Source organism: Cololabis saira, chromosome 24 (assembly GCF_033807715.1).
Source record: "Cololabis saira isolate AMF1-May2022 chromosome 24, fColSai1.1, whole genome shotgun sequence".
Taxonomy (NCBI): Eukaryota; Metazoa; Chordata; class Actinopteri; order Beloniformes; family Belonidae; genus Cololabis; species Cololabis saira.
Window position 1 is genome coordinate 26,901,411 of NC_084610.1, and position 16,146 is coordinate 26,917,556.

Consider the following 16,146-nt stretch of genomic DNA (forward strand, 5'->3'; position numbering starts at 1 on the left):
CAGATATTATTGACCTGAGGGTGTTTGGGTCTGTAAAGGTCGTGACGGTGACCTTGTGGATCTGTAAAGGTCAGGTCCGGCGTGTTCATCCTCCTGCTGGGACCTGGACTCTGACCCGGGACTCGTGGTCTTGGTGGTCGTCTGAGAACCTGCAGGTCCCAGTAGAGGAGCTGATCCAAGCTCCTCCACCTCCATCAGGACGGTGTTCTGGTTCTGGTGTATCTAACGACACCCAGGGGACTCCTTCAGCCGAGTCACAGATGACAGTCCGACTAATTCAGCAGAACACTGACGTCCAAACTGTGTGGAAACGGTTACTCAACCCTTAAAGGACTGATGTGAAACATCTGCTTCACTGAAACCAGATACTGGTTTAATATTAGTATTAAACCAGTATTAAACCAGTATTAAACCAGTATTAAACCAGTATTAAACCAGTATTAAACCAGTATTAAACCAGTATTAAACCAGTATTAAACCAGTATTAATACTAGTATTAATACTGGTTTAATACTAGTATTAATACTAGTATTAATACTAGTATTAATACTAGTATTAAACCAGTATTAATACTAGTATTAATACTGGTTTAATACTGGTTTAATACTAGTATTAATACTGGTTTATTACTAGTATTAATACTAGTATTAATACTAGTATTAAACCAGTATTAATACTAGTATTAATACTGGTTTATTACTGGTATATGTGATGTCAACACTTACTGACCTGAATAGTATATTTTATGGTATTTGTATTAAAAACAAAGTATTTTATTGTGTACTTGCTGTAATTGTACATACACAGTCCAGTAATACTACACAGATACAGATTGTTGGTTAAATCCAGTTTGATGCTGTTTTATTTCTTATTTCAGGTTAAAACTCACTGAAATCTTCCCTGAAACTGAAGCAGAAAAAGCCAGGTTGGTTTTTCCACTTCCCTCTCTTTCCTCTTCATCATAACTTTAACGTCTCTGTGGATCGTTTTACAAACTGTTTTCATTTCAGCATTTTAATTGATGTAATAAATCAACTGCTGCATCTCAGACCAGACTAAGTGAGATGGAAAATGTCGTCTTGATTAAACCAACAATGCAGAGAGCAGCAAGAACTGTAGCCTCGGCCGACTAAGTGAGCAGACTGGTGGTTTCTACAAAAATATTAATGTCCTTTAACAATGTTCTGACTACCAGAATCATAAGATTAATGATTCATTCTTATGAAATCATCATTTATGCCTTAAAGATAGTGCTTTCTTTGTTTGGATATCTGCCTTTTCTGCATAAATATTTACGGAAGAGTATCAGGGCCAGGCAGGAGAAAAATAGAAATTATATTTTAGAGGAGGAAGATTTTTTTTTCATTATGCACTTCGAGAAAAAAAGTCAAAATGTCAAGAAAAAAAGTCGAAATGTCCAGAAAAAAAGTCAAAATGTCCAGAATAAAAGTCGAAATGTTGAGAAAAAAGTTGAGATTAATGTTGAAGTACAATTTCAAGAAAAAACTGGAAATGTCAAGAAAAAAAGTCGAAATGTCGAGAAAAAAGTTGAAATGTCAAGAAAAAAAGTCGAAATGTTGAGAAAAAAAGTCAAAATGTCGAGAAAAAAGTTGAAATGTCAAGAAAAAAAGTCGAAATGTTGAGAAAAAAAGTAGAAATGTCCAGAAAAAAAGTCGAAATTTCAAGAAAAAAAGTTTAAATGTTGAGAAAAAAGGCAAATTTCGACTTTATTCACAAAATTTCGTCTTTATTCTTGAAAATGTATTTCAACATTAATCTCAACATTTCAACCTTTTTTTTTCCAACATTTCGACTTTTTTCTCGAAGTGCACAATAAAAAAAAAAAGAAAAATCTTCCCCTCTCAAATATTTTGTCTCCTGCCTGGCCCTGATACTCTTCCGTATATATTAATGGTTAATACTAAGTTTGGTAAAACTTAAAGCATGTAATCTGGCAGAAAACTCTTTACACAAAAGAGAAGATTAAAGGAGGAGTATTAACCTGTGATGGGATGTGTGTGTCGTCATGGCGACATGTAGCGATGGAAACACCTGAACCAGCATTAACCCAACAATACTGAGAGCAGCAAGAACTGTAGCCTCGGTGAGCAGACTGGTGGTTTCTCCAAGAACATTAACATCATTTAACAATATTATGACTATCAGAATCATAAGAATGAATCATCATTCTTACGACATCATCATTTATGCCTTAAAAGATTATTCTTCCTTTGTTTGGACCTGCCGGCATTATGGATTACTGAGGCGTCTCGATGCAGAATGACGATGAAACAAACGAAGCATAATGATTTTAAAACATAAAACATGATTCATTGTTAGGATTGGAGTAAACAGAAACACCTTTAAGGTCAGAGTTGATCTCTTGGAGCAGATTACCGGTCTGCAGACTCAGCTGGACCAAAGCTTTTATTTTGCTGCTCTTAACAAGTGGTTAAGGATGAACTTTCCACCACAAAGTTCACCGTCGTATTGATCTGTGTTTATTTCCTGCAGGAGGAGGAAACGCCCGGCGACCCGGAGACACCAGAGACGGGTCTGTGGAGGGAGGGGAAGCAGAACCATGAGTGAGAATTCATGTCCAAACTAAACCTCTGTAGCTCATCTGGTACCAAACCCTGGTTATTATTACAGTATTGATCCCGACCTGATACGCTGATACACCAATACCACCTTAACTAGGCCTAAAGGTCCCTCCGTCCACCACTGCATTCAAGGCCTGCCGGTTAAAAAAGGATTAAATATGAGGGTTTTTTGAGCTGTTGCATGAATGATATGACTGTAGTTCTGCAACATATTAATACTAGTATTATATTGAGATTCAACAGCAAGTATTGCAGCTAATGATGCTGTAAGGACCAATCAGCTCCCAGAATGCTGATAGAACTGCTTTCAGAAACATCATGTGGGTCAGAATTATCAAACAGATCCAGGAGGAAACAGAGACGGAGGAAATCAGTTTTAGTTTTCCCATTTATGAGAATTTGGTTTTTAGCATTTTATGCAAATGTAACCCCAAGACAGTATATAAAGCAAAGAAATATAGACAATGTATGCAATTATAACTGAAAACTTTAATGTTTTCATACCTTTAAACATATTTAAAGGCAAAAACATGGCACCAGTTATTCTCCTGTCCAACAAAACATTCCTTTTTTGGGCATAAACAAAAATACCAAAATTTGAAATTGTAATGATGAAAAAAAATGGATCTTTAGACATGCAAATATGATTTTTTTCAACACAGACCTAGTAAAGACATAAATGCAGTTGATGTTTGTCATCTGGTTTCATCTACACAGCAGCGCTGCCTGATAGAGGTTCCTAATAAAAGCGAGTCTAGAGTGAAAAGTGGTGGCCCGAGTACAGAACCCTGTGGAACACCAGAACTCAACTATTCAATCAGTCAAACGCTAAGAACTCATAGCAACTATGTTTTTTTAATGTGTTTTTCACATATTAGGATTGTTTTGTGTCCTGAGCACCAAAAGGAGTAACTTATCAAGACAAATAACATTTAGGGACAGTTTTCCTCAACTTTTATCCGTATTGTCTTTGTTCTCGAGATTATATTTGTCCTCTTTCAGACCTTCACTGCTTTCTTTGGTTGCAAGTGAACAAGTCGGCGTTTCGTCAGAACGACTCGCTGCTGCTCTTCTGTAACGTTTGTATAAAGGTCGGAGGTCGTGACATAAGTACAGCGCCCCCAACAGGTCAGCGTTGGGTTAATTCGGTTGCTAATCAGAGAAATCAGCTGCATTTCTACATAAAGAGGTTTCGTCCTCAGTGGTTTAACCTGCAGCAGGATCAAATAGTTGAAATATGAATATGAACCATTAATGTTGAGTTCTACGGAAGAGTATTAGGGCCAGGCAGGAGAAAAATAAAAATACAATTTTAGAGGAGGAATATTTTTTTTTATTATGCACTTCGAGAAAAAAGTCAAAATGTCGAGAAAAAAGTCAAAATGTTGAGATTAATGTTGAAATACAATCTCGAGAAAAAAGTGAAATGTTGAGAAAAAAGTTGAAATGTTAAGAAAAGAAATTCGAAATGTTGAGAATAATGTCAAAATTTCGTGAATAAAGTTGAAATGTTGAAAAGTTGAAAAAGGCGAAATTTCGACTTTATTCACAAAATTTCGACTTTATTCTCGAAGTGCACAATAAAAAAAAAATCTCTCAAATATTTTTTCTCCTGCACGGCCCTGATACTCTTCCGTAAGAAACAAAAACCACCACAAACAAATGGTGACACCCCCTAGTGGCCGGATTGCAGAACATTCAAAATGGCTCCCGCCGAAAAGACCAAAGGTCAAATCTCAGTTTCTCTTAGTCCTAGATTGTTGTAGATTGTCACTTTCTCTACTTTTTTGCTGCTAGGAATTCAATTCTGAGATACATTTCCTATTTCAAGGTCATGTTGAAGGTCAAATTTAATTTTCAAGGTCATTTTCTGCCCAAAAAACTCCATATCTCTAGAATTAAGTCACATAGAAAGATTATATTTGCCTCTAGACCCATATTTTCACCCCCAAGGAACACAGTTTTCTGTTTATTGGACAGGTCACTATCACTGTAGTGTCAATAATCTGATTGGGTGAGAACAGTGGCTTCATTCAGGCTTAAGATGAACTTTGACTTTTTTCTCGAAGTGCACAATAAAAAAAAATCTTCCCCTGTCAAATATTTTTTGTCCTGCATGACCCTAATGACTCTTCTGTAGAGTTCCTCACATTTGAAAAGGTATTTAATCTTTTACAGTAAACGTAAAAAGAGACAAAGGTCTGTCTAAACTTCACATAATAATATTCTTCAGCGAAAACGTTGTAAATTCCTCTTTCTGGGCGTTGCAGGTTCGTGCAGCGCCGATGTCAAGGAAAACCAGAACCGGGACAACCTCCTGTCCAAAGCCGGGGTTGGGGCTGGTGCCGCCCAACCCCCCAGGGTGGCCCAACCCCCCGGGGCCGGCCAACCCCCCGGGGCCGGCCAACCCCCCGGCGGGGGGGCCGGGGCCGGGAGGAAACGCCCCCTGGAGGAGGGCGCTAACGGCCGCACGCCCTCCCGGTACAAACCCAAGAGGCGTAAGACGGCGGCCGGGCCGGTCCCGCCCAAGAACGCCCTGGTGCGGCTGAACGAGGTCCGGCCCGGGCTGCAGTACCGGCTGCTGTCCCAGAGCGGGCCCGTCCACGCGCCTGTCTTCGTCATGGCCGCCGAGGTCAACGGGCAACTCTTCCAGGGCTCCGGGCCCACCAAGAAGGTATTTAAGCAAACTCTTAAATTAAATACCGTGAATGAGATTGTGTACCTGCTGGACTCTAATGCCCTTAGTTTTCAGCAACTTGCGCTTTTTATTATTTTACCTTCTTTTCTCATACTTTTATTTTAATTAGGGCCCGAGCACTTTTCTCGTTTTTTATCCTTGTTTTTCTTCTGACGAAAGGAGGGCCTTCTTTCCCCCTAAACGTGCCCCAAAAGTCTCCAAATTTTGCACCAAGCCAGGCCTGGTGATAAATGTGATATTTAATGGTTTGCATTAATGGGCGTGGCCTAACGGCTCAACAGCGCCCCCTAGAAAACTTTGTGCCTCAAGCCCCACGATACGGTTTGACGTACATGCACGAAAATCGGTACACACCTGTATCATGGCCCAACTTAAAGAAAAGTCTCTTGGCGCCATGGCCAAAACCCAACAGGAAGTCGGCCATTTTGGAAAACGGCAGCCATATTGTTTTTTTTGCGTGGCTAACGGGCTTTTTTGAAAAGGTAGACCTAGAACATACTTTGTGCAAAATTTGGCACTTGTCTCACAAAGTGAACAATCGTTTCACTAATGTGCCTGGCTATAAAGAAAAGTCTCTTGGCGCCATGACCGAAACCCAACAGGATGTCGGCCATTTTGAATTAATCGTGTCATTTTGGCGCAATTTATGCCATTCCTTCGGCAGTTAATACGGCCCGAACCGTAGGTGCACCCAGGTGTGTTATACATCAAAATGTGCATCTCCATCCTGCGAAGATGGGCATTACTTTTCTCAGTCAAAAGCGTTACCGTGGCGACACTAGACGCCAAAAAGCGCGCCCCCCCTTCATCTGATTGGTCCATATTTGATAGTTCCTACTTTCTGCCATAACTTTTGAATTGTTTGACATAGAGAGTCGTGGGTGGTGTCATTTATGAATTGCTTATGATGATAAGTTGAGTTTTATGTGAACAGCAAAGGCACTTTTTATAGTATTATTGACCTAGGAATGTGGGGGGAACCCGGGAGGGGCGGTGGCCTTGAGTGCAAGGGCCCGTTCATTGCTGCTTGCAGCTTTAATTTTATTTGTTATTCACAGTTTAATTGTGTTTTGCCGCTTTTAATGTTGATGTAAAGCACTTTGTATGACCTTGTGTTGAATTGTGCTGTATAAATAAACTTGCCTTGCCTTGCCAAGAAGAAGGCCAAGCTGATCGCAGCGGAGAAAGCTCTGCAGTCCTTCGTCCAGATCCCCGACGCGTCCGAGGCCCACCGGGCCACGGGGCGGACCCTGGACCGGACCCTGGACCGGACCCTGGACCGGACCCTGAACCGGACCCTGAACCGGATCATGGCGGCCCAGACGGACTTCACCTCGGACCAGGCCGACTTCCCCAACGAGCTCTTCAATGCCTTCGAGAGATCCACCCCTTTGGAAGACTCGTTGGGTCCATTGGCGTCAATTCAGTCAAAGCTAAGGTACCGCAAGGTTACGAGTCTCAGAACTGAACTACAGTATCAATCAACACGTCCAGCAAATACTCATCACAGAAGTCTGTAGCTTATCTGTGTGGTCAAGAAAACTTTAACTTTTTCAAATGCAGTCTCGCTCACATCCTGCTAACTATGAACACTACACTTTAACAATGTGGTGATCAATTCAGTCAATGCAACTTTACGCATCCGTTTTTGGCACCAGGAACAGCAAGCGGCAGAGTTAAAGAGCAGAAAAAGCGTATCTGACAAAAGCAATTTAATTAATTCTGTTCACTTAATTCACTATGTCAGTGCAACAACATCACGTGGTCATGGAACGGCTAACAGTCTCGTTAATAGCCTGACTGCCGCTTTCACTACCTGGTCCTTCTCTCTCCGCTGCCGGGCCAACATTGGACCCATCATTGCCTTATTTGCAGGGTTGTCTGCTTCCTTTTCATTTTTGTAAGTTAGTAACACTGCAGAGCTAAAAACGAGATTGACCTAGCAACCGCCGTCGTCAGGGACGCTGGGACATCACAGTTCAAGATATGAGGGGGGACAAGTGTTGGGACTTAACCCTTGTGCTGTCTTCAGGTCAAGGAAGGAGGGAAGGAAGGAGGGAAGGAAGGAAGGAAGGAAGGAAGGAAGGAAGGAAGGAAGGAAGGAAGGAAGGAATGGATAAAATAAGGGAGAAAAGAAGGAAGGAAGGAAGGGAGAAAAGAAGGAAGGAAGAAAGAAAAGAAGGAAGGAAGGAAGGAAAGAAGGAAGGAAGAAAGAAAAGAAGGGAGGAAGGAAGGGAGGAAATAAGAAGGAAGGGAGAAAAGAAGGAAGGAATGGATAAAAGAAGGGAGAAAAGAAGGAAGGAAGGAAGGAAGTAAAGAAGGGAGGAAGGAATGGAGAAAAGATGGAAGGAAGGGAGAAAGGAAGGAAAGAAGGAAGGAATAGAGAAAAGGAAAGGGTTAAGATAATACCTAGTGAAATCCATCATGTTGTTCTGACTTGCATTTGTAGTTATTTTATATGTATTAAATAATAGAATAATCAATACAAATAGACACAGAGTAATTCCATTAATTTATTTAAAAAACAAACATTTACAGGTTTGGCTGCTCATAGCACCTTAACAGATATTTATGCAGGTTTGTGTAAATGATGGTATTTTTCTAAACGTAGAGGGGGAAATATCAGTTTTTGTAAATACGATATCTGTAAATGTGGTCTCACCTCCAACAGCACCGGTTCCTCCCCTGCGTTGGGATCAGAGTACCAGTTCCTCCTCTCCTCTGGTCCCGGACGAGCCCCCAAGAACCCCATCATGATCCTCAACGAGCTGCGTCCCGGCCTCAGGTACGAGTTCATGTCGGAGAGCGGCGAGAGCCACGCCAAGAGCTTCACGGTGTCCCTGGCGGTGGAGTCGTGCCGGTTCCAGGGCTCTGGCCGGAACAAGAGGCTGGCCAAGGCCCGGGCCGCCCAGGCCGCGCTGGCCGCCCTCTTCGGCCTGGGGCTGGACCGGCCGCCGTCGCAGCAGCCCATACCCGGGGAGGGACGGCAGCTGCACCCGCCGCAGGTACGACCCACCGCAGGTACGACCCACCTCTCCCCCAGGTCTGGTCTCAGGGAAACTCTTACCAGACCAACCAAAATGTTTTAGAGCCATATTGGACCAAAAACACAAAAAACTAATATGTCTGGAGTCACAAAAAATGAAAAGTCTTGTATAAGCCTTAGAACAGGGGTCGGCAACCCGCGGCTCTAGAGCCGCATGCGGCTCTTTAGCGCCGCCCTAGTGGCTCCTGGAGATTTAAAAAAAATGTTTGACCTTTTTTTTCCTTTTTTCTCTTTTTTCTCTTTTTTCCTTTTTTCTCTTTTCTTCTTTTTTTCCTTTTTTCTTTTTTCTTCTTCTTTTTTCTATTTTTTTCCTTTCCTTTTTAATCTTGACATTTCGACTTTTTTCTCGAAATTTCGATTTTTTTTCCCGAAATTTCGACTTTTTTCCTGACATTTTGACTTTTTTCTCAAGATTGTACTTCAACATTAATCTTGACATTTCCACTTTTTTCTCGACATTTCCACTTTTTTCCCCAAATTTTGACTTTTTTATCGACATTTCGACTTTTTTCTCGAGATTGTATTTCAACATTAATTTCGACATTTTGACTTTTTTCTAGACATTTCGACTTTTTTCTCAACATTTCAACTTTTTTCTCAACATTTCGCCTTTCGCCATTAGCCTTCCTTCTAAGGCAGGGGTCTGCAACCCAAAATGTTTTAGAGCCATATTGGACCAAAAACATAAAAAACAAATATGTCTGGAGCCGCAAAAAATGAAAATGCTGCGTGTTTCTATATTAGTTAGAACTGGGTCCTCGGCTGCAAATGTAGCTAATGTCTTTCAAGTTTCCACGTTACTCTTTTTGTTATTGGACAACTTCTCGCTACAGAGCAAACATTCAGGCAATGAGAAAAAAGTCGAAATGTCGAAAAAAAGTTGAAATGTTGAGAAAAAAGTCGAAATGTCAAGATTAATGTTGAATTACAATTTCAAGAAAAATTTTGAAATGTTGAGAAAAAAGTCAAAAATTCGAGAAAAACGTCAAAATTTCGCGAAAAAAGTTTCGACTTTATTCTTGAAAATATATTTAAACATCAATCTCTACATTTTGAAATGTTGAGAAAAAAGTCGAAATGACGAGAAAAAAGTCGAAATGTCGAGAAAAAAGTCAAAATTTCGAGAAAAACGTCAAAATTTCATGAAAAAAGTCAAAATTTCACGAAAAAAGTTTCGACTTTATTCTTGAAAATATATTTAAACATCAATCTCGACATTTCAACTTTTTTCTCGACTTTTTTCCTCGAAATTCGACTTTTTTCTCGACGTGCATAATGAATAAAAAAATCTTCCCCCAGTTATAACTAATATAGAAACATACAGCATGTGTTTCTTCATTCTAAGGCTGATATAAGACTTTTCATTTTTTGCGGCTCCAGACATATTAGTTTTTTGTGTTTTTGGTCCAATATGGATCTAAAACATTTTGGGTTGCCGACCCCTGGACTAGCATGACTTTATCTTCTCGTTACACTTCCCCCTGTAGGTTGGACATTTTGACTTTTTTCTCGAAGTGCACAATAAAAAAAATCTTACCCTCTCCAATATTTTTTCTCCTGCATGGCGCTGATTCTCTTCCGTACAAATCTTCATTAACAGAAATGTTGAAATGTAATATTTGTTCTACACATTTTTACAACATTGGAAAACATTAAGAATGTTTGTGTCGTGTTTGTCCTCCTACAGAAACCACATTAACACAAAAAATACATTTCCCTCCCCCATTGATTTCCATTTTCAAACATTTTCTAAAGAGCTCCAGGAGCCACTAGGGCGGCGCTAAAGAGCCGAGGGTTGCCGACCCCTGTACTAGCACTAGCTGACCTCTGATTGGCTGATGGCTGGAAAGTTTTCTGTCCTTTGACACTGTTTGATGTAAAGTTGCTTTCGTCAACGAAAATTCTGACTAAATATCGTCGTCAACGAACCTTTATCACCTGAGGAAAACGAGACGAAACGAAAATGCTGGTCATGTGACGATAACGATAATTAAATATATAATGCAATATCGTAGAGGAATAAAAACAAGACTAAAATGTAGATTACAAAATAAAAAAAAGGATCCTAATCATGAGAGTTCAACGTAGATCTGGGTATCATCTGCATGAGCTGTCACAAGAGACCTCATGCTCCGTTCCTTCACTTTTATGGGATGTGACCTCAATTCACTGCAACTGTAAATTAGTATTTATGGGAATTATTGGGTATTTTGTTGCAGTAAAACTGTATTTGACACTGATCATAAAGGGTTTAACTGATTTACGAGTCCTGAATCCCAGGTCCTGACCTGTCCTGGGGCCTCATTTAAAATGGACTGCGTAGGATTCATACTAAAAGTGCACGTACACCCAAAAGCCGAAAATGCCGGGCGCAAAAAAAAATCCGGATCAATAAAACCGTGTGCACGCAATCTTGCACGCAATGTTGGCTCTATAAATCACAGTCCAGCTGGAAGGCTGCGCAGGTGAATCCGCCTCATATCCCGCCCTCTACACGCCCACTTTTTTACCATAAATGCATACGAATGAGCCTGCTGAGCATGTGCAGCAGCTTCCTGCAGCCTGTTTGGCGTCAGGATGAATGAGACGTGTCCAGCCACCGTGACACTGACTTTCACGGAGACCTAAATCTAGATGTTGTGGATGAGGGGACAAGAAAACCACATTATTTGGTGGTCACAGTAAAAGTTAGAATAAGTATATAAACAGTTTGAAATAAAGAGAGTGAGTGGCAGCACGCCGTTGCTGCGCTAAACGCCGTGAGTTCCCCGGCGCAACAGGGGGACACACGTCCCCCCGTCTTTTCAAAATCATGTTTTTTTTCCCCCCCACTTTTTACAGTTTAAAAACTAACGGTAGGCTCAGCCTTAAATTGCAAATTATCAAGACACTGTATTATGAAAGCGATACGAGAACGGCCAATGCGTCGTTTTAACGCGGGACCCCGACAGGTCAAGACCTGGGGAACGTTGGGAAGAAGAGAGACCAGGATTATGGGATGTTGGAGAAACCAGGGGCCTCATCTATAAAGCTTGCTTGCGCAGAAAAAGCAAGTTGCGGAAGCCGCCATCTACGCAAAGCCTCGGATTTAAAAAGAAAAAACTAACCGAAAAATCTGTGTATCCCTACGGCAACCCTGACCCTCCCGTAGGAATTTACTTAAGACACGGGGAACTGGCGACGCATTTACGTGCGGTTGTATGGTGCCTAAATTAGGTTCCCGCGTTAAAACGACGCAGAGGCCGTTCTCATATCGCTTTCATAATACAGTGTCTTGATAATTTGCAATTTAAGGCTAAGCCTACCGTTAATTTTTAAACTGTAAAAAGTGGGGGGACAAAAACATGATTTTGAAAAGACGGGGGGACGTGTGTCGCACCGGGGAAAAAACTCATTCATATGCATTTATGGTAAAAAGTGGGCGTGTAGCGGGCGGGATATGAGGCGGATTCAGCTGCGCAGCCTTCCAGCTGTGATTCATAAAGTGAACGTTGCGTGCAAATCTGCGTGCACATGGTTTTATTGATCCGGATTTCTTTTTGCGCCCGGCATTTTTGGCTTTTGAGTGTACGTGCAATTTTAGTATGAATCCTACACACTCCATTTTAAATGAGGCCCCTGGTCTCTCCAACATAATCCTGGTCTCTCTTCTTCCCAACGTTCCCCAGGTCTTGGCCGACGCCGTCTCTCGTCTGGTAATCGATAAATTCGGCGAACTGACGGATAACTTCACATCCCCGCACGCTCGACGGAAGGTTCTGGCGGGCGTCGTCATGACAACAGGTACTGCTTTCAGGGGCTGGCGCCAGGACCGACCTGGTAAGACGGGAGGCTGCTCTCTCCGGTCACGCCCAGGAGCTGGTCAATCTTCACGTTGGGTACATACCACCCCCTTACCGATGTTTTAGGAGGTCTTGGGATGCCTCAGGAGGTCTTAGAAGGTTTAAGTTGGTCTCAGGAGGTCTCGGGACGTTTTAAGAGGTCTCAGGAGGTTTTAGGAGGACTTAAGGGGGTAAGATGGAGCCTGGCCCTGATCATCGTCAACCCTTGATGAGTTGATCACCAGGAGGTTTGGATTTTACACAATGCCAAGAGGGAAAGACACAAGAGGTGGGACTAGAGAAGCAACTGTTGACGGTCGTCAGTCCCCCCAGGACTGGACATCCCAGTAGACCCGGTAGACCCGGTAGACCCGGTAGACCCGGTAGACCCAGTAGACCAGGGCCGAAAATCCCGTTTCATAGTTGGGGGGACAATAAACAGTAAAATTTTAGAGAATAAATCCAGGGGGGGACAAGGAATAAAAGTTTGATCCTTCCTTTAATACAGCATTTTGACATTTTCATCTCTATCTCCAAACAGGCAGAAGAGCTTTCATAGAGCAATACAGAACAATGGTATTAGGTGGAAGGTGCAATAATACACACATCTGACATAATACACTGATACAAAAACACACAATCTGTACAAGAATATCTGTCTTATTTCTAGTTAAAATGTCTCATTTTTAGTTAAAAAAAATCTCATTACACTTAAAACAAGAGTCATCACTGGAAAAAACAACAATTTTCACCTGTTTCAAGTAGATTTTCACTTAAAATAAGTAGAAAAATCTGCCAGTGGAACAAGATTGTTTTGCTTAAGATAAATCTTGTCGCACTGGCAACTTATTTCAAGTGAAAATTTACTTGAAATAGGTGAAAATTGTCAAATAACAAGTTATTTTTCCAGTGATGACTCTTGTTTTAAGTGTAATGAGATTTTACTGTTTATTATTATTTTCGATTTCGGTTTCGGCCACAAATTTTCATTTTGGTGCATCACTACTAAATACTACTGCATTGTTCCAAAATTATTAATTCTGTCTCAAATTATTCTAGGGGGGGACAGCTTTACTAATGGGGGGGACTTGTCCCCCCTGTCCCCCCCGGGATTTTCGCCCCTGCAGTAGACCCCCCCCCCCCCTCAGAGTTAGACTGCAGCAAGAAGAGAGACATGAACCGTAGAACCTCCAACCCTCCTCTCCTCTCCAGGTGCAGACCTGCGGACGGCCCGGGTCGTCTGCGTCGCCACGGGGACCAAGTGCATCAGCGGCGAGCTCGTTAGCGGCCGCGGCATCAGCGGCGAGCTCGTTAGCGGCCGCGGCCTGGCGCTGCACGACGGCCACGCCGAGGTGGTGGCGCGGCGCTGCCTGGTCCGGTTCCTGTACTCTCAGCTGGAGAACTTGCTCAGGTGAGCTGGAGCCCGACCCTGCACCTGCACCTGAACACGTGACCCCTGACCCCTGACCTCTGCTTGACCCCTCAGGCCCGGCGAGGAGCAGAACCTCTGATTGGCTGATGGCTGGAAAGTTTTCTGTCCTTTGACAGTGTTTGATGTAAAGTTGCTTTCGTCAACGAAAATTATGACTAAATATCGTCGTCAACGAACTGTTATCACCTGAGGAAAACGAGAATGCTGGTCATGTGACAATAACGATAATTAAATATATAATGCAATATCGTAGAGGAATAAAAACAAGACTAAAATGTAGATTACAAAATAAAAAAAGGATCCTAATCATGAGAGTTCAACGTAGATCTGTGAATCATCTGCATAAGCTGTGACTAGAGACCTCAAGATGGTGGAGAGTCTGGAATTTTGTTCCATACTCTCTCTCTCTCTAAACAATAATTAAATATATAATGCAATATTGTCGACGTATAAAAACCTCCTTTTTTCCTCTTTTTATCCTATTTTTTTCCATTTTTTTCTCATTTTTTCATCTCTTTTCCTCTTTTTTCCCTTTTTTTCCTCTTATTTTCTCTTTTTTTCCTCTTTCTTTCCTCTTTTTTTCTCTCTTCCCTTTTTTTCTCTTTTTTTCTCTCTTCCCTTTTTTTCTCTTTTTTTCCTCTTTGTTCCTCCTCTTTTCATATTTTTTCATCTTTTTTTCATATTTTTTCCTCTTTTTTTCCTCCTTTTTTCCTCTTTTTATCCTATTTTTTCCACTTTTTTCTCATTTTTTCATCTCTTTTCCTCTTTTTTCATATTTTTTCACATTTTTTTCCTAATCATGAGAGTTCAACGTAGATCTAGGAATAATCTGCATAAACTGTGACAATAGACCTCAAGATGGTGGAGAGTCTGGAATCTTGTTCCATACTCTCTCTCTAAACGATAATTAAATATATACCGTATTGGCCCGAATATAAGACGACCCTGATTATAAGACGACCCCCTCTTTTTCAAGATTCAAGTTTGAAAAAATACTTTTTGAACACCAAATTAAATTTTTATACAGAAAACAATGACAGTACATCTGAAACAAATGATTATAACAATATATTCGAGAGAAAAAGCCTGTTATTTTGCCTCATTTAAATCATTATCTTGAAGTTTGCATCATAATTTCTCCTCAGCTGCCGGTTCACCTGCCGAACTACGTTTCTCCACTTTCTGTTATCTCTTCTGTTAATTTCTTCTCTTTTCTTTCTTACCGCTGTTTTTATTTTTCTTCTTCGTGACAGGAGTTCACTTCGGCCTGGGAAGTTAAATTTGGCATTCACTTTAAAGATATCTGGCGCCATCTAGCGTTATAAATGGGTATAACGTCTAGACCCCGAATGTAAGACGACCCCCACTTTTTTAGTCTTTTTTCAATGCAAAAAACACCGTCTTATATTCGGGCCAATACGGTAATGCAATATTGTCGACGAATAAAAACCAGACTAAAATGTAGATTACAAAATAAAAACTCTGCTAAAATGTGTCTTCATTTTCATTGACCAAAACCAGACGAAATGTTCTACCAAAGATCCCTAATAGTTAGAGAAATAACAGGAATAATCGTTCAGTTGTGGCTACAAGCACCAAAATTGTCACACATGCTCCTTAGGGGTTGCTCTTTTCATAAAACCATTGTGCCAAAAAAAAAAAAAAGATGACAGTAATATTGCATTTCACAATAAAATCCAATAGAGTTGTCCTATTGGAATGATCTTGGTGTCAAATCATAACCTTTTCACTATGTACAATCTAAATGGGGTTGGTTTTTTTGGGGTTTTTTCGGGTTTATTTTCGGGTGTGTTTCGGGTTTTTTCGGTTTATTTTCGGTGTGTTTCGGGTTTTTTCAGGGTTTTTTTCGGGTGTGTTTCGGGTTTTTCTGGTTTATTTTCGGGTTTTTTCGGGGGGGTTTTCGGGTGTGTTTCGGGGTTTTTTCGGGTTTATTTTAGGGTTTTTTCGGGTTTATTTTCGTGGACTTATTTTCATGGACTTACACTTTGACTTCCTTGTACCAGATATCAGTCCCAGAATCCTAATATTCTGCAAAATTTGAGTTTTTTTTGTTATGTTTGACACTGGTAAAATGGATGGCAGTGTTTACTTTAGTATTGTTAGAGGTTTTGTGTGTGGTTTTTTTTGGCACGATGGTTTTATCAAAAGAGCAACCCCTAAGGAGTATGTGTGACAATTTTGTTGCTTGTAGCTGCAACTGAACGATTCACCTGTTTTCTGCCTGTTGTTTCTCTAACTATAAGGTCCATGTTTTCAGTAGTTTCCTCTGGTTTAGTCTTTAAACCAGTTTAGTCTTTAGATCTGCTTGACCCCCCAGGCCCGGCCAGGAGCAGCAGAGCTCCGTCTACGCCCCGTGTGGGGAGGGGCGGGGCTTCAGGCTGAAGGCCGGGGTCCAGTTCCACCTGTACGTCAGCACCGCGCCCTGCGGGGACGCCCGCATCTTCTCCCCCCACGAGGCCGGGGCCGAGGGTGAGTGGGGGGAGATGGAGCCGGGGGGTTGGAGGGCGTTGTCCCAGCGACCAGGT

General features: G+C 41.5%; 1 protein-coding gene across 1 annotated transcript in view; it reads left to right on the top strand.

The window, feature by feature from the left end:
* The first annotated feature begins 900 nt into the window (after positions 1-900).
* The window catches only part of LOC133424924 (double-stranded RNA-specific editase 1-like), a 19,873-nt gene continuing 4,627 nt past the window's right edge, over positions 901-16,146 (top strand). The window contains exons 1-8 of the mRNA XM_061715507.1: positions 901-925; positions 2,515-2,585; positions 4,874-5,277; positions 6,462-6,718; positions 7,913-8,306; positions 12,016-12,130; positions 13,381-13,579; positions 15,939-16,090. Of these exons, the coding sequence (XP_061571491.1) occupies positions 2,582-2,585; positions 4,874-5,277; positions 6,462-6,718; positions 7,913-8,306; positions 12,016-12,130; positions 13,381-13,579; positions 15,939-16,090 (1,525 nt within the window). The 5' untranslated portion in view covers positions 901-925; positions 2,515-2,581. The remainder of the gene's footprint in view (positions 926-2,514; positions 2,586-4,873; positions 5,278-6,461; positions 6,719-7,912; positions 8,307-12,015; positions 12,131-13,380; positions 13,580-15,938; positions 16,091-16,146) is intronic.